General features: G+C 46.6%; 1 protein-coding gene across 4 annotated transcripts in view; it reads right to left on the reverse strand.

Annotated features, from left to right (window-relative positions):
- The window catches only part of SOS1 (SOS Ras/Rac guanine nucleotide exchange factor 1), a 51,973-nt gene extending 46,244 nt beyond the window's left edge, over positions 1 to 5,729 (reverse strand). Inside the window, exons 1-2 of one of the 4 annotated variants that reach the window (XM_040599484.1) lie at positions 5,374 to 5,729; positions 2,386 to 2,551 (exon numbers count right to left, since the gene is read on the reverse strand). In XM_040599484.1, coding sequence (XP_040455418.1) covers positions 2,386 to 2,493 — 108 coding nt within the window. In that variant the 5' untranslated portion in view covers positions 2,494 to 2,551; positions 5,374 to 5,729. Of the gene's footprint in view, positions 1 to 2,385; positions 2,552 to 3,967; positions 5,157 to 5,373 lie in introns of those variants that run through there. The other 3 variants (XM_040599486.1, XM_040599483.1, XM_040599485.1) reach the window with 3 other exon arrangements.
- Between the last annotated feature and the right edge of the window lie 13,023 nt (positions 5,730 to 18,752).

Below are 18,752 nucleotides of genomic sequence, written 5' to 3' on the forward strand. Positions count from 1 at the left end.
TTAAAGAACTGCAGATGGAATGCCTACAGCTTACACAGAGGCTTGGTCTCCAACTGGTCCAACACAAGAACGCTGAGGCTGGTCACAAGATGACCCAAACCCGAGTTCAAGCTGACACTCAGCAGCCCATTCTGCACGAGAAAGAAGAGTTTGATAACAGATATGAAAGGAAGCCTTACACAGTGAATTTAATCTGATTGATACTAAATCACGCTGTTGCTTCCTCAGCAACAATTTTCAGTTACCTCTTCCTCACCCAGCCATGAGGAAAAACCTAGCTTATGCCCATCATAAAGCTGAAAAAAACCTCTCCAAAGACTTCCTAAAGCAACTTGATGTGTTACACAAAAACACCAGTATGATGCTCCCAAATCATCATTAACAAACAATGCAATCAAGCTCACGGTCCCCAGTTGTTCTGTTAAATACAGCACACACCAGAAAAATCCTACTTGTGAAAGGCTGCAGAGAACAATACCAAACCAAGCCCTATCAGGAGCAGCAGCAACTTCAGAAAAGTCCGTAACAGAAGGAAGTAATTCTAAAGCTACATTACAAACTGAAATAAAACCAAAGCATCTACTGTTGATTAGAGATAATTTTTTCATATCTGGGCAAGGGTACCCATGTATTGGGATTCTGGCAAGAAGTCACATTACGAATCAAAAACCAATGCCTGCTACAGAACAACTGCGCTTCACTGCTCAGTACAGGTACTGCCACACTGCCAGTTTTCCTTGGTGGTGGCTGAAGTACTTTTAAGAAAGTGCCTAAAGGAAAACTCCATATTTACTACACCATTTTAATAATAAACTGGAAGAAGTTGTAATGAGACAACAGGCCAAGATGTTTTCCAAAGCACTATCAGAGAGGGTGACACTTTACTGATCATAAGCATTTTTCTAAACCTTCACAGACACAGTTTATTCGCCAGATAATTAGTAGAAATTACTTGGCCACTGAGCAGGGTTTGGGTTTTGGTTTTTTTGGGTTGTTTTTTTTTTTGGGGGGGGGGGGGAGAGGCGGAGAAGATTTTGCTTCAGTGACTTTGAAAGTGTACACTGTTATAACCCTTATTTTACTCAACATATCTTCCGTTAATTCTCATTCAATGACTACAAAACAAGCAACTGCTTATCACTAAAACACTTCAGGATTAAATATTTTATTTACAGTTTGCATGGATGAGTGTTCTTAAGAGTACAAGCACTCCATACAAAGTTTTTTTCTTCTACTCTTGTATATCTCTGCTGATATTTGGCAACCTTGTCCATGTTTTGTTATCTCAATCAATTAAAAATCCAGTAAATTAAAGCAAATGCAAATGTCTTGGATCCAGACTTCAGCAACAATTTACTGAAGCCACAAGATTTTTCTAACGCTTCTCTTGATGCATCAAGGCAGCAGTATTACACTGCACCAGTGAGCATGTGAAAAACCTTAACAGTAAAGATGTGAATCGGAGGAGGATCTTAACTTTATCCTCCATAGCCATCAGAAGAACGGAGAACCCAGAGTGATCAGAAATTAAGAATGTTCTACATCTGTAGTGAAACAGTACCAAGAATAAGAAGTGCCATTCTGAGTAGCAAGTGGCAACTGGACTGTCGTCAATTTGAAGACCTAGATAATTAAGTCAGGTGGAAATATCTTTGTCAGTCACAGCTTCCTGAGCACTCTGTAGTCACTGAAGCAGCTTTTCTTGTCTCTCCTGCTCCATGAAGGGTACAAAAGACTGACTATATGATACGTAGAGTACCTGGAAGCGCGCTGTCTGGAACAGTTTCCTTAACTGAGGAAGCAAGTCCCCCTCAGACAGATGTCAAGCCACATCAGTCCAATCATTTCTGCCACAACACATTCCAACAGCATCCCTTGTTAATTGTTCAACTGATTCAAGACAACATGAGGTTTGCAAACAGTGGACTAACTGTACAGTAAGGAAGTTTTTTCCTTTTTCAATGATATCACTAAATTAATTAAGGTATCAATCAGTAAGGATGACACGCTTTCTACTGTAAAAACCAAGATATCAGGATAGAAGCAAGTCATAGACATGCAGAGAAATTCTGACTGCATAAACAAGTTATACAAGCAAGATGAAGCCACAAGGGAAGACGTTTAGGAAAAAGGTTATGACCAGAATAAGGTGTATAAATTCAACACCAATGTTGGAGGAGGCACCGCTTCGTACATGTCCCTTCTAAGTCCATTTTCCAAGGTGTATTAAAAGCCATGTATCTCCATCTCCAGCCACCCAAGAGCTCTGGTGTTTCACATGTCTTGACGAATCCTCCGTCTTCAGCGCAAGCATCTCACCTTCTGTCCATCTCTGCAACTACAATTTCAGACACCAGCTGTTACTCTTACTTCCTTTTCTTGTACCTCATCATCACGATTACTGTCTTTCGTCAGCAACCAAGGATCTCTGCGACACTCCTCTTTTGCTCCTTCAAAACAACAGTGACCAAGCAGAGAAGCATCTCGGTTCATATCATTTTCTTCCTAATTGAGTGCACTGTAGTCTATCTTGACAGCATCTGAAGGAGAACTGGAAGAAAAGGGATTACATTATGATCTGAATGGTACAAGAGCTGCTTTTTGCAAATGCAGCTGTTCAATGCAAATAAGAGTTCTATTGTTAAGGTTCATGTCTAATGAAATACAAGGCATGCTCTCGTAAGAATTTGTTGATGTAGGAAGAGATTTATTCTTACTACATTTCTTGGTTTTGTTGCTTGAGAAAAAAAAGGATAGATTCAAACTCACTCATCTGGAAAAAGAAAGCTATTTGCAATGATTCAACAATACCTATTTTTTAAGAAAGTGATTTTGAGGCTGTAGTTTGAACTCCACATTACAAGCCAACTCACAGTTACAAAAGGGCAATGGCATTTTAATGATTCTCCAGTAGCTGTGAACATGCCATTCTGGTATATATACTATAACAATGCCAGATTAAATGCCACTCTCCTCATGAGAGATACTAATTTGATATAGGTCTTCCCAAACTACTAAGTCTCATTTCCAGATATGCAGGAAATCACCGCACTCCTGTTTGTGCATCTACCTGGTTTCAAGGTGGAGTTCAGAAAACGGATTGCTGTCACTACCTGAGAATGAGTGTCAGCATCTGGTCAGCTAACAGGTGAAACGAAGGAAAGGTTCTCCTCTAGTATCGACAGGCTGTACATGAGCTTCAGACAACATGACTCCTACTGAGACAGCATGCTCTGGCAATTCAGCAGACAAAGCCACAAGGCACTAGTTTCTGTCCAGGACAGTTCTGCCCTTTGACCTCACTGGCATACACTGCCACATTCTCTGCTTTACTAGTCCCACATGCTGGCTGGAGGTACAGCTCAGGTCTCTGGCTGGCAGAGCAAGGGATCAGCACCCCAAACCCACCCGCTGCAAAGCTGCAGTATCGCACCTGTCTTTTGAACAATGACAAGTGCTTGTCAAAGTAAGTTCACCACAATGTTCACAGATCTACCTGCCACCTGTGACAGGTTCATTACTTCATGGGGCCTTTATCAGGACTAAACACTCTAGCTGACACTACCTGTAGCTATGTAAGTTTATAGAACACCTGATTTGGTTTCTCCATTAACAAAGATGCCATTAAGACAATAATTTAGCATTTTCATCTGCCATTTAGTAACTCAAGAATTCAGCTGTTCAGTAAAGCAGGTGACAGTATGGACAGACTCTTCATTTCTACCTTTACAGGGACAGCAATACTAAGTAGCAGAAGACCATGATTCCGGAGCACACGGGACAATAGCCTCAGAGAAGATAAGAAACAGGTGGCAATCTCATGAAGAACTGAGGCCAAAAGAATTAATGCCTGCTAGATAGTTGCAAGGTTGCGTGTGAAGCCTTCAGAACTAACCCCACCGCACTCCTGCCACCCCTCTACCCACAGTAAGAAATAGAGCACAGCACAAATTCAAGACAACTATACCTTGCAGGGCCAGTTTGTCGTCCTTGGGAGCTTGTCATTGCTGGTCTTCTCTGTTGACTTCCGACTCCAGAAGTCCTTTTCCCCCCCAAGGAATTTATCCAACTCCTTCAGCAAGCACCTTTGATGCAGGGTGAGTCCAGAAACGGCTTATCCATTGGGAAGAAAACTTGTGCTTCAGATGTAGCAAGTAATCCCAAAGTCTTAGCTCATACTTGCCTTGAATCCTCACTCTGCGTCCCTCAGCAGTTAGCACTGAGCCTCATTCCAAATTTGACAAACCTCTGCTACACCATGGAATAAACCATCGACTGAAGGAACAAACTCTTGCTGGTTGGGACCTCAAGTAGCTCCAGTTCCAGGGCTGTCCAAGTGCTTACGAGCACCACAAGCAGCAGCAAGTTGTAGGGTTAGTGCAGAAGTATAGTTTTAAAGAAGTGACTACTGACTGGGGATAAGACATTAACAGCACATGCTACAGATGAGACAGGCAAGAAGACTTCCAAGAACTGGATGAAACCACACAGTGCTGGAGACTTCAAAGAGCACGCCCAGAAAAGCGAGGCAATGCATTGCAAGAGGAAATTAGGAAGAAACACTGAACCAGTACAACTGCAATACTCGAGACTCGCAGTCCACGCTGGAGGATGCAATGGTTTAACTAGCCCTAGAAGCAAGTCTACTTAAAAACTGCAGTTAATCACTGTAGCTATACAGACCCATAAGGCGTCACTCTGTACCACTAAAAAGCATAAAGTTCAGCAATCTGAAACCAGTTCAAGCAACAGTGTCAGAAACCTCTTGTTCCTTAAGCCTTCCACTTTCTGGGCTGTGGCTGCATAAGTGGAAGAGGAGCCCTCACCATTTTTTTCCTCTCTTCCAAATACATTCTTTCTGCACCACAGACACAAGCTTCACCATCTCAAGGGCACAAGACTTGCTAGTTTGCCCTAATGAAGCCTTCTCAGCAAAAAGGTATTTAAAGTACGAGAAACTTAACTAAAAGCCATTAAGCACGAACACTAATTAACCAAAACTCTCTCAGCAGTTCCTCGTAACAACCTCTCCCCGGCCGTGTCACTGCTGGGCGCGAAGGGAGCCCGGCAGCGCCCCGCAGAAGCGCAACGTGCGGGGCGATGGGGCGGCCGGGACCCCCGCGCCCTTTAAACGGTTTTTATCCGCATGTCTCCGCCTGTCAGCGCGTGGCCGAGCGCGGCGCGCGCGGCCGCCAGGCCCCGCTCCGCGGCAGGGCCCGCCCGGCAGGGCGGCAGCGACCGACCCCCGCCGAGCTCCGGGGCCGCTTCCGGAGCGCGGGGAGCGCCAGCGGCCCGGCCGCCCCGCTCGGCCCCGTGCGCCGCGCCGAGGCCCCGCTCCCGCGGCCCTGTCCGCCGCGGCCCACTCCCGCTCACCTTCTTGAGGGCGGGCACCAGCAGCCCCCGCCACTTGGGCGCGTTCTCCTCGCTGAAGAACTCGTAGAGTAGCGGCTGCGCCTGCATGGTGCCGCCGGGCCCGGCCCGCGGTGGGGCGGGCGGGGCGGGCCGGGCAGGCCAGGCCGAGCCAGGCGCGGCGAGGAGGCCTCCGCGGGAGGACCCGCGCCCCTCAGCAGGAGCCCCGGCGGCCCCCCGCCGCCGCCAGGCCCGCAGCGGCGGGGGGAGGCGGGGCGCTGCCGCATTCCCCGCCCCCGGCGCTCGGTGGTCGCCCCGGGGGGGCGGCGGTGGGGCGGCGGGCGGGGGCGGCAGGAGCGGGGTCACGCGGCACGGCGCGCGGGCCGCGAGGGGCGGGGTCGGGCGCCCGGAGCGCGAGCGCCGCCGCCTCCCCCCCGCGCCAGCTGCCGCCCTCACCCGCGCGGCTGGCAGCGCGCATGCGCAGTGCCGCGCCGCCCCGCGCCTGCGCCCCGGCCGCGCACCGCCCGGCCCCGCCCCTCCCCGCCGGAAGTGCCCGCGCGGGGCGGCCGCGGCACCGCGCGCCCCCTGTCGGCGAGGCCTGCCGCCGCTCCCGGTGCTGCCCCACGGGCCCGGCGCCGCGCGGCCAGCGGCGGGGCGCGGACGGGCCTCGCCAGGCGCCCGGGCGCGCCGCGGTGCTCGCTCGCCGGCGGCCCTCGCCCTGCCCGCCCTCGGCAGCCGCCGGGCCAGCCCCGGGCAGCGGGGCCCGCCGGCGCCCTGCCGCTCCCCGGAGCCCGCCGAGGGAGCCGCGCGGGCCGGGCCGTGGGCCGGGCCTAGGGCGGAGGGCCGGTGGCCCCCCGCGGCGGCCCGGGGAGGGCGAGGCCCTTGGCTCCGCGTCAGTCGCCGGGGGGCCGCGCCGGGGCAGGAGGCCTCGGGGCCTGCTCCCGGTCGGCGCCTCTGCGGGCACGCCGGTAACGCCGCCGCCGGCGACAGCGCTTTTGCTCCCCGCAGGCCGGGACCGAGGCGGGTGCTGGCTGCTCGCCGGCCCCCCTGGGTGACCCGGAGCACCAGCGCATGGCTCTGCCTGTGACCTGGGGGCTGGGAGCTGGGGGGGCGCCGGGTGGTACTGTCCCCTGGGCAGCGCTGCCGCTCCCCGCCTGAAAGCCACTTGTCATCTCACAGGGGGGCCAAGAGCAGAGATAAACAGATGCTCCGCTCAAGCGGCACAAGAACAGCCTTGGGGGTGACAAGTAAGCTTAGTTCTTGGGGGGGGGGGGGGGGGGGGGAAGGGCAGAAAAGAAAAGCCAACATGCAAATAAGCCCAGTGGTTTAAATAGGCCGAAGCTTGTGGCGGTCTGCTGGGCCTGGCAGAGCAGGGGGAGGGGGAGGATGCTGGGGATGAAAAGGAAATCTTTGTGCTCAGCAGTGCAAGGCAGGGGACCTGGGAGTGCCTTGGGACCAGAAGAGGAAATAGTGAGCTGCTGTTGGGGAGCACAGAGGCTGATGTGTGACAATCTTGGCTGGCCGCTGGAAGGAAGGTTTAGGACCAGCTTCCCAGCTGAGAGGAGAGCACAGTACCCACAAAGATGGGGTGGACAGAGACGGCCAAGGCTCCCTTTGTCTCAAGGGCTGGTCGTGCAGACGCCTGTCTGGAATGGTATGCATATTGGGAGGCTTACTTAATTAGTCTTTGTAAAGCACTCTGAGGACATGTTCCCGAGATGCTGAGCAGTGTACTTCTAACAGGTAATGGATAGAGCCCGGCCTCTCAAAAAAAGCTGTCTTCACCCAGCAGCTCCGCCGGAGGCGTTTCTCCTCCAGACAGGTACTGCTGTCTGAAGGAGCCAGACTTCTGCTTTGAGTTGGCTGGAACAAGGATGAAAGGCAGGAGTACTCGCACCTCTGAGCTGTGTCCTTGGTCAGGTAGCCTGTCTGTGCATTTGACAGCACCACAGCATCTCACAGAGTTATTGCACTCATTGCCTCATGGGAAATCAGTCTTGAAATTTAAATCATCAGCGGGTTCCAAGTATGTGCAACAGTTGGTGTAAAACTGCACCAGCACTCTGCCCTCCAGCCCCTCCACTTGGAGGCGAGGGTGCCAGGACTCCTAAACACCAGTGAATGATCTACAGCATCTCCTTCCTTCACGCAAAACAGCGTCGAGCAAGTTGAGATTGCAGACACTGTGTTCAGTTGGTTCAAACATTCAGGAAGGCCACAGGACAGTCCGGGCCCAAACACTTCCTCCACCCGGAGCTGCCAGCTGATAGCCTGCCTCTCCCAGCTTTCAGTGCTTTTCCATTGCCCCCTGCCCCGGGGCATCCTGGATTTATTGGTGCTGACAGGGCAGTCTGGGTTCTTCACTGGCCTGTGCCTGATCAGGCTTGCTCACTCTGTGTGCTGCATGGGAGGGCGCAGTTCTGCTTGGAAAGCCACCGAGGGAACAAGGCTTCACCATCTCCAGGGCTGCCTGAGGAGCTGTCGCTTCACTGTTCGCGGTAAATAAACGAGCCTATACGGCAGGATGGGAAGAGTTCCGTGGGTCCACTGAAAGACAGAGCACAACTGAGAGCCACAGGACACTGCTGGCCCAGCAGTTCTGTTATCGAAATCTCAGAATGAAGAACTTATTGACACCAATGTGATGTAGATAAGCAGACACTTCTTTATTGACGGCCGGGTGCGTGAGCGAGTCCTCTCACGATCGACGCACGCCATGGGTCAAAATCATACACCTTATATAAAACTCATTCATACATATTCATTAAATATTCATGCATAATCATAATATTTCCCATAAATCATTAACATACTCTCCTCCCATATCCGATTCTGCGCAGTAAAGGTCTGGAAATGGGTCTGGGGTACCATTTGGGTGGGTGGTATATGAGTCGGTGGTCGCGATCTCTCCCTGCCGGAATTACCTTTCACTTAAGGTAACTGTTTCTTGGCCGGCAACTATGGGTTGCTTCACTCGACTTCCCCCAGTTCACATTAATTCTCATTTTGACATTTTAGTACATTCTCCTAGGTTACATATAAACAACCATCTCAAATCTGAAGTCTGTTATCTAAGCTCTAAACATTCCTGCTAGGTGATCCTGACCAATTCCTCCGGCCTTGGTACGGGGCTGTACAGAGGATTCTTATAGCAGCTTTTACTATATAACTATAAGTTTCATTACAATGTATTTCTTATCCTTCTATATTTCTATTACATAATTGATTTTATAAAATCAAATAATCAATCAAATAAAGTCAATCAATCTTAACTTATTAGCAAATCTATAACATTTCCCCCCTTTGAAAGTGTTGAAAATCATTATTTCAATACTTTCACATTATTTACATATCATTTGTTTCAACATATTTTGGTGGTGGGCTATACCTTGGTGGACTAGTTGGTACTTCTCTCACGATCATACGATTGACTGCAATTCTATTGGTAAACTGCTTATTCAAACATGCATATACTAACACGATCATCAAAAAGGCAATTAGTAACAAAACCGAAGTTTTGATTATCGATTGTATCCAAGAGCTCAAGTTCCATCCTAATTTGTTAAAAATCTTCCCTAACCAGTCTTCTGACATATCTTCTTGAATTGATTCTGTTTCTTTTTCAATTTTATCTAATAAATCCAAATCATGTTCCACATCTTGTGTGACATTTGGGATGTGGATACAACAGTGGTCTAGTTTATCTTTGAGATATCCACATACTCCATGTTCTTTAAGTAGGAGCATATCTAGTGCCATTCTGTTTTGTAAAGTCATTCTGGAGGTCGCCTGTAATTATACATTCAATTCCTTAAACCCCTTTTTGGTAACATTTGCTAATTTTTCCACTTGACCAGTTAACTTATAAAGCCATGCTCTGTTTCTATATGAAGCTATAGGATTTAAAAGTGATTCAAGTGCCCAGCCAATTTTCACTCCTGTAGATGGTTCATTCCAAGTATCATCATTTGTCTCAGATCTCTTTGTTCGTTTCAGTTCTAAATTTTCTAGGGATCCTCTAAATGGTGATTTCTTCCAAATTGGACACAATGTTGGCATGCCTAAAGTAATTTGTTTCACTTTACCATCTAATGGTAGATGAGCTGTCCAGGTTCCATCACTCAATGCCCAAATTGGATGTCCTGGACTTTGAATAGTAGATTTTCTACAACTAAACATAATTCCTCTTCTGGGTGTATAGGCGCCAGATAGACTGAGAGTATTCTTAAGACCTCGACAAAAACAACCATATTTTAAAGCAGCGGCCAAAGGAGGGATTCTTTGAATTATTAAGTCTGCATTGCTACAATCATACACTTTTTCACATTTCCACCATGGCACTATTTTATTCTCCTTCTCTCCCAATGAAGTTGATCTATCATTGACCCAGGGTAATACTGAAAAAACTTTTCCATCCCAGGTAGAACACCAAGGAGTTTTTGCCATATACTGAAAATGGGAATATAAGGTCATAGACCAAACCGAATCCCAAACTATTTCCTTTTCCTGTAGGGTTCGATTCTTTTTCTCACATTTTGTCTCTGTTATCCATACACTGGTGTTTGTTGTAGCCATTCTAGGGTAATAACACCATCCCTTGTTCCCTAAATCTCCATATAATCCCGGTTTTGCTACAAATCATCCTTTACATTCCCAAATGGTTGAATATACTTGTGATTCTTCCCCAACTTTAACTTTTTGCAATTCCCAAGTTTCCCTAGGTTCTTGTTTACAATTCATTGTCCCATTTTCATATTCTAATTTGGTCAGATTCATGGTTAAGATTCCCCATGGAATAGATTCACCTACTGCCTTCGGTATTGGTAAAAAAGCAGTGATCTGCGTGATGTTTTGTAAATTGGCAAAACCTTTAATCAATCCTACCATCAAATTTTCCTCAGCCATTTGTTTGGGAATTTCAATCACTTGTTCTGTCTCTACTTGTCTTTCGTTCCTGTCCACCAAGTCAGCCCATGATCCTGCCAACACTACTGACCAAAATGGAATCCAAAGAACAATCATAACCTGATATGAAAAATTAGACATGTTTCAAAGTCAATTTTAAAGTCTTTGGGTCACGGTTGATAATCTTCCATGGAATAGGTGCTTTCTTCACTCGAGTATAATGGATCCAAGCATCAGATTCTGCTATCTTGATAGCTGTAAAAGTGGTTAGCAGTATCTGGAAAGGTCCTCTCCAGTGCTTTTGCAAAGGTTCGGAGGTCCAGGTCTTCACATAGACATAGTCTCCTGGTTGGAAATCATGCACTGAATTTTCCAGGGATAAAGGTCTATTCCAAATTACTGCACTCCAAATTGCAGCCAAAGTTTTTCCTAGAGAAAGCAAATAGTTATACACATCTTGTTTTCCTTTTACATGTATGTTTGGATTTGGTTCTGGAGACTCATATGGTTTTCCATATAATAATTCATAAGGACTGACTGAGGTTCCACTCTTTGGCTGTACCCTGATTCATAATAATGCCAATGGAAGCGCCTGAGGCCACTTTAGACTGGTTTCTTGACGAATTTTACTTATTTGTCGTTTCAAAGTTTGATTCATCCTTTCCACTTTCCCACTAGACTGTGGTCTCCAAGACGCATGTAAATCCCAATTAATACCCAATACTTTGCTAACACTTTGGACTACTTCAGCAACAAAGTGTGGACCTCTGTCAGAGGAAATTCCAATAGGAACTCCAAATCTTGGAATTATTTCTTGTAATAACCACTTCACAGCCTCTTTTTGCTTGTGTGGTGCGACAGGGAAGGGCTTCTGGCCATCCTGTAAAAGTATCAACCCTTACCAGGATGTACCGGTACCCATTTTGTCTGGGTAGCTCTGAAAAATCTACTTGCCAATAATCTCCAGGTTCTGTACCAGACTTCAGTCTACCCATTTGAACCTTTTTCTTAATCACTGGATTATTTTTCAAACATACTTCACACTTTGCAGTTACCATTTTAGCTATTCCCAACATCTTAACTGATATTACTTGCTTGCGTAAAGATGTTACTAAGGCTTCTGCCCCCCAGTGACATTCTTGGTGTCTCGTTTGAATTATCTCTCTCATCACAAGAGGTGGAATTACTACCTGTCCATTAGGAGTTATCCACCATCCAGCTAAGTTTTTCTTAGCATTTAATAACTGACCCAATTTGTCATCTTCCTCTGAATATCTCGGGTTTTCCCTAGGAAGGGTTACTGGTTTAGAAGGAATTATTGCCATTTGCAGTGCTTGTTTCTTTGCTACCTTTTTTGCTGTTCTATCAGCTAAATTATTCCCAGCTATTATTTTTGTATTCCCAATGTGATGTGCCTTACAGTGCATGATTGCTACTTATCTGGCTTTTGAACTGCTTGCAATAATCATAAAATTTCTGTTTGATGCTTAATGTTTGATCCTTGAGAGGACAATAACCCCCTCTCTTTCCACAAAGCTCCATGGACATGCACTACCCCAAAGGCATATTTTGAATCAGTCCAGATATTTACTCTCTTGTCTTTGCTTATCTCTAAGGCTCGAATTAAAGCGATGAGTTCCGCCTTTTGGGCTGATGTGGTACTCGCCAATGCTCCTGCTTCTATAGCTGTAGTCTCTGTTGTTACCGCATATCCGGCGTATCGGACTCCTTGTTCCGTAAAGCTGCTTCCATCAGGATACAGTTCCCAGCCTGGTCGCTCCAATGGCACATCCTTCAGATCCTCACGACTGGAATAAACATACTCGATGGCAGCCAAGCAGTCATGTTCCAGTCGTCCTTCTTCCTGTATGGAACTTAAAAACACTGCAGGATTTACCAGGTTAGTTGTCTTTAGAATCACATCATCCTGTTCAGTCAATACCACCTGGTACTTCATCATTCGGCTGGGGGACAGCCAATGTCCCCCCTTCTGTTCTAGGACAGTTATCACCATGTGTGGGACATAGACTGTTATTGTTCTTCCCAAAGTCAATTTCCGAGCTTCTTGTATGAGCATCACTGTTGCGGCCACTGCTCGAAGGCAGTTTGGCCACCCTTTACTCACTGTGTCCAGTTGTTTAGAGAAATATCTGACTGGTCGTTTCCAGCTTCCTGTCCTCTGGGTTAACACGCCCAGTGCCAGGTGTTGCCTTTCATGTACAAACAGCTGGAAATCTTTGGTTAGATCCGGCAGTACCAAGGCAGGTGCAGACATTGGGGCACGTTTTAACTCTACAAAAGCCTTTTGTTGTTGTGGGCCCCATACGAAGGGAGAGTTCTTTTGGGCCTCGTACAGCGGTTTAGCTATTAGCCCATAGTTCATGATCCAAAGGGACAACACCCAGTCATTCCCCAAAATGCTCTGAGTTCATGAATATTTCTCGGCTCGGGTATACCACAAATAGCTTCTTTGCGATCTTTTCCTAATTGCCGTTGTCCTTTTGAAATCTCAAAGCCCAGATATATCACAGGCTGGCAGGCTATCTGGGCTTTCTTCCTGGATACCTTGTACCCATTTAGTCCCAGGAAATTCAAGAGGTCAATAGTCACCTGTACCCAAATAAATCTTTCTTCTGTAGCAATCAATATATCATCCACATATTGTAAGAGTAAATGCCCAGGTCTTGATTTATCCTGTTTCCAGATTTCAAGTTCCTTTGCTAATTGATTTCCAAAAATAGTTGGACTGTTTTTAAATCCTTGGGGTAATCTAGTCCATGTTAACTGCATCTTTTGCCTGGTTTGAGGATTTTCCCATTCAAAAGCAAACAGTTTTCTGGTTTCCTTTTCCAAAAGTATACAAAAGAAAGCATCTTTTAAATCAAGCACTGTAAACCACTGATAAGTCTCCCTTAACGCTGTTAACAGTGTATAAGGGTTTGCTACTACAGGATAAATGTCCTTAACTGTTTGATATACTGCTCTCAAGTCTCGCACCAGCCTATATTCACCCGAAGGTTTTCTGGCTGGTAAAATAGGAGTATTATACTCAGATTCACGTTCTTCCAAAATTCTATACTCCAAACATTTATCAATCAATTTCTTCAATTCCTGTCTCACTTCTGATTTGATTGGATATTGTTTAATTCTCACTGTTCCTGCGCCTTCCTTCAGATCTATTTTAACAGGTTCTGCTAGTTTCGATTTACCAGTAATATTTGTTTCCCATACAGTAGGGATCACTGCCAAATCCACCTCCGGTGGAATTTCTTGTTCCTTTACTCTTTCTTGTAGCAACAAGATTTCTCCCGTTTTTGACTCAGGTATTTTCAAGAAAAGTTCTCCTTCGTCAAAAACAATTTGTGCATTTAATTTAGACAATAAATCTCTTCCTAACAAGGGTATCGGACATTCTGGTACATACAAAAATTCATGTGTAATTATCTTATTTCCAAATTTCAAATCTAGGGGTTGTAGGAATGGCCTGTTTTCTTCTTTCCCTGTTGCTCCTATTATATTGGCTGGTTTTGTTCCAATTTTTCCTTTACATGTATTTAATACCGAAAATGTCGCTCCCGTATCTACTAAAAATTTAGCTTCTTTATCTCCCAGCTTAATTTTAACCAGAGGTTCAGCTGAGTTCCCCTCCGGTCCCCTTCAGTCGTCTAAAATCATTACCTTGGCAAGGTCGTGAGGAACACTCCTGTTTCTAGGGCAATTCTTTTTCCAATGTCCTTCCCCTCTACACAAGGCACACTGATTTACTCCTAAGGGGGTATTAAATTCCCGATTGCCACAGTGCATACAACCTCCCCTTCCATTAAATCCTCGTCCTCTTCCTCTGCCCCTTCCTCTATCTGTCGTTCCTGTCATTACTGCCAATAAATCTGTTCTCCTTGATTTTCTTTCTTCTCTTTCTCTGTTGTTATATACTCTCCATGCAACTTCCAGCATTGTATTCAAACTCCTTGAATTCTCTCCCTCCAGTTTCTGAAGTTTTTTTCTTATATCTGGTGCCGATTGCCCCATAAAAATCAAAGCCAGTTGTATTTGTGCTGCCTCTGTTTCCACTCCCAAATCAGTATATTTTCTGGCAGCTTCCTTTAAACTTTCCAAAAATGCTGAGGGAGATTAATTTTTATCTTGTCTTACTTCATATAATTTAGACCAATTCAGAGATTTAGGCATGGCATGTCTGATCCCATATAAAACCCATTTTTGATACCGTCTCAGTCTTTCTCTATGTGTCACATTATTTGGATCCCACTGCGGATCCCCAGATGGAAAATTCTGTTCTATTGTTCCACCTGATATTCCACTCATCACATCCAACTCTGCCTGTGCTTTACCAGCTTTTAATACCGTTTGCTTCTCTGTATCATCTAACACATTATCCAGGATCACCCGTAAATCATTCCAGTCTGGATTCTGTGTTCTAATTATAGTATCTACCACCTTGCCCACTTTTTCAGGATCTTCTCTATAATTTCCTGCTGCCTGCTTCCAAGTCATCAAATCCATAGCTGTAAAAGGTACTTTCACATAGACCGGTCCATCACTACCAACTCCCTGTCGCAGGGGAGCTATTGTCTGTGCCTGTTGCCGAGTTCTCCGTGAAACAGGAGTATGAATTACAATCTCCGATAATCTCTCTTCCACATCTCCTGTTCCACTGCTATCCGGTTCAATCGCCTGTTCTTGTGCCCTAGATTCTCGACCCTGATTCCTTTCTCTCCTAGGAGGGGATATATCTAACTCTGGTCCATCATCACTCTCAGTAACAATCCTTTTCTTTAAACAACCTTTCCCGATCTCACAAGTTAGGCAACGCTTTTTTCACTTTCTTATTATCAGCAGTTATAGCCATCACAAAACTATCTCCAACAGTTAACTTGCATTCATCCTGCCAGTCTTTTCTCCGTCTCAAGTAAAAGAACAAATCCACATGTGGCATTTCGCTCCATTTCCCTTCCCTTTTACAGTATAACATTAACTGCAGAATAATATTATAATTCAGTGTTCCATTCATGGGCCACTTTTCCTGATTTTCCGATGTATACAGAGGCCACCAATTATTACAATACTCAATCATCTGGCTCTTTGGCAAATCCTCATATAAATCTCCCCAATGTGCCAACAAACATCCCAATGGAGAATTTTTCGGGATTTTGTCATTTACAGCAAGATTACCCGTGCTTTTACTTTTAAACAACGGAGTTAACTTAGTTGCCATGGTGTAATTACTCACCGTACAATACACAATTATCCAACTCTGTCACGCCGATCCGCGGATCCACACTCCACTCTCGCTTTTGTGCTCAATTGCACGTCTCACCCTTACAGCCACACTCACACTTTTCCACAATTGTTACTTTAAACAAAGACATAAACCACAATATTATACACTTCTTAATTTTCTTCTCGATACACAGACACAATAAACAATTCCGTATCAAAAGAAAAACCCCTTCTAACTTCTTGTTAGAGGCACTACCTTAGAGAACACTATAGCATATAGGTTCTCGTTTCCACTTTTGTCCAACCCCGCAATAGCTTTCGCTTATGTCTTACGGGCAGACGCCTAGGCTTCCACTTCCACAAGGATCCTTTTAGTCCAACCCTGCGCAGCTTTCGCCGCGTCTGACAGGCAGACTTACTCAGTGGGACTCCAATCCACTGGTGGGCCTCCATCCCGCTCCTTACCATACACTTATTATAGCGGGACTCCTACCCGCTCCTCTAGAGCACTTACTTTAGTGGGACTCCAACCCACTTACTACAATTACAAAAAGAAGTGTCTTACCAAAACCCAGGGAACGTCGCAAAGAGCCTTACGGATCGGGGATCGATGGGTATCCCCGAGAAATCCTCGGTGCCGGCTGGAACCGATCAGGTCCCCGACTCCTCCGGTCTCCTTCAGCGAGGTCCCATCTGGGTCGCCAAAACTGTTACCGAAATCTCGGAATGAAGAACTTATCGACACCAATGTGATGTAGATAAGCAGACACTTCTTTATTGACGGCCGGGTGCGTGAGCGAGTCCTCTTGCGATCAACGCACGCCATGGGTCAAAATCATACACCTTATTCATACATATTCATTAAGTATTCATGCATAATCATAATATTTCCCAAAAATCATTAACATACTCTCCTCCCATATACGATTCTGCGCAGTAAAGGTCTGGAAATGGGTCTGGGGTACCATTTGGGTGGGTGGTATATGAGTCGGTGGTCGCGATCTCTCCCTGCCGGAATTACCTTTCACTTAAGGTAACTGTTTCTTGGCCGGCAACTATGGGTTGCTTCACTCGACTTCCCCCAGTTCACATTAATTCTCATTTTGACATTTTAGTACATTCTCCTAGGTTACATATAAACAACCATCTCAAATCTGAAGTCTGTTATCTAAGCTCTAAACATTCCTACTAGGTGATTCTGACCAATTCCTCCGGCCTTGGTACAGGGCTGTACAGAGGATTCTTATAGCAGCTTTTACTATATATCTTTAAGTTTCATTACAATGTATTTCTTATCCTTCTATATTTCTATTACATAATTGATTTTATAAAATCAAATAATCAATCAAATAAAGTCAATCAATCTTAACTGATTAGCAAATCTATAACAGTTCTTGTCCCAGGCCACTGGCTTTGCACCCAAGCTGTGGTGGCAAACGCCGGCAGGTGAGGCGCAGCCAGGCATGGGTGGTCACCACAGATGGATGCGTGCATCTCCAAGGTGAGGGCATCTAAGGACCTGGAGGAAGGACCGTGGCTGTTTGGGTGCTCGTTACCATACAAGCTCTTGCGGGGAAGAGCACAGAGTTGAAAGCTGGGGGCTACTTTTATGGAGACGTAGTGACAGAGGAGTTGAAGCATGAGGGGCAGAGGAAGCTCCATGGCACGGGGAAGTGCACGGAGCCAGGCACTGGGGTGAGCTGCCATTGTATCAAGAAGCAAAGACGAGACTCGCTGCTGTTGCTGTCAGGAGCAGAAACTAAAGGTCACAGCCAGTACAGTGGCGGCTTTACAGGGGTATACAGTGTCCGTGGGTAGCATGAGGACACCTGGGCTCCCCCAGTGCTTCTGGAAGAGGGAGAGGAGTATGGGGTAGAGATTCACGGCAGCCTTTTGCGATACTGTCATGAGGTCTGGCTAAGCAACTCAGGCTTACAAAGAGCGACAGCACCACTTCGCCCTCAACAGCTGCCACCATGGGCAATGTGGGGAGGTGCCACCAGGAAGGACAGGGACTGCCAGGAGGTGACTGTGGAGTCCTCTATTCAGCCTGCAAGACAGGCCTAGGAGTAGCCACCTGTCAGCACAACGCAAGGGGGGAACCTGAATTTTAATGCGTTGGATTTTCAAGTTAGCTTTAAAGGGAAAATCTGCACCCCAGGAGGGAAGACTACCTCTGGCAACAGTAATGCAGGTGTATCGTAGAGGGTGATGCTGAGCAGACAGCAAACTCGGCATTGCTGTTCACAATGAGGACTTGAGAGCCTGCCAGCGCCCCTGTCCCACTCCCCCAGGCACATTCCTCCAGCTCCTTCTGCACCCCTCAGCGGATGACACAAGCCTGAAACATGACTCCCTATAACACATATTTTAGACCAGCCTGGGGTGTTTCCTTGAAGGGAAACCAGACATGTTCCCAGGTTGTACCTGCTTTTTTTCCCCACCTTTTCACAGAGACTCCTTCAAACACCAGCAGTGCTGTTGCTAAAGCTGAATCCTGTGGAGCATAAGAAAATCCTCTTGCCTAGGGGATGCACCCATCCCCATCGTGGCTTGCAGCGCTACTGGGTGCCCCCAGCCCCATCACGAGCTCCCAGTGGCAAAGCTCCCAGGAACAGGCAGCCGGCAGCACACGCTTTGCCTTGCACAGCTTTTGGTTTCAGTCAGGGGCTGTGGGATGCAGAATTGAAGCCCACCCCGCTCTTTTTCAGGTCACCAGATCCTGTTTCTGACAGGGGCAGGCAGCACCGTATGGAGAGAGTGTGCAAGAACAGGGAAAAAGCAGCATTTGTTCCCCTGTCCTCCTAGCTTCCAGCAGCACTTCTGCAATGGATCCCAAGAAACCCACTTCCTTGTTCTCTTTAAGAAAGCTCAGTTTGGACCGGGACCCAAGCTCACCCCCTGCACTGACTAAACTTTGCTGTCAGGTGAATGACATGAATGAATGAATGCCCCATCACACGGCCACATCACAACACACTTCTGCCTCTTAGCAGCTAGGACTGCTCACTAGAAGCCAGCGACAGCAGCCAGAGTGGAAGAGGTAGGGAGGAGAGAGAAAAAGGAAAGCTACGCAGGTTGTTAGAGAGCCTGTGTCAGCCAGGTGTAAGCAGAAGCCTTGCTCTGACCTCACCATGCCTGTGTTTCCATTTCCTGGCTGTGACTGCTCCCACCAGTTAGCACACACCAAACCCAGCCATACATCGGGGTGGGGGGGCAGTAGCTCCCACCAAAAGTCGCTCAAGGAAAGTATCAGTTCC

The sequence above is a fragment of the Falco naumanni genome, chromosome 6 (assembly GCF_017639655.2).
Source record: "Falco naumanni isolate bFalNau1 chromosome 6, bFalNau1.pat, whole genome shotgun sequence".
Classification (NCBI taxonomy): domain Eukaryota; kingdom Metazoa; phylum Chordata; class Aves; order Falconiformes; family Falconidae; genus Falco; species Falco naumanni.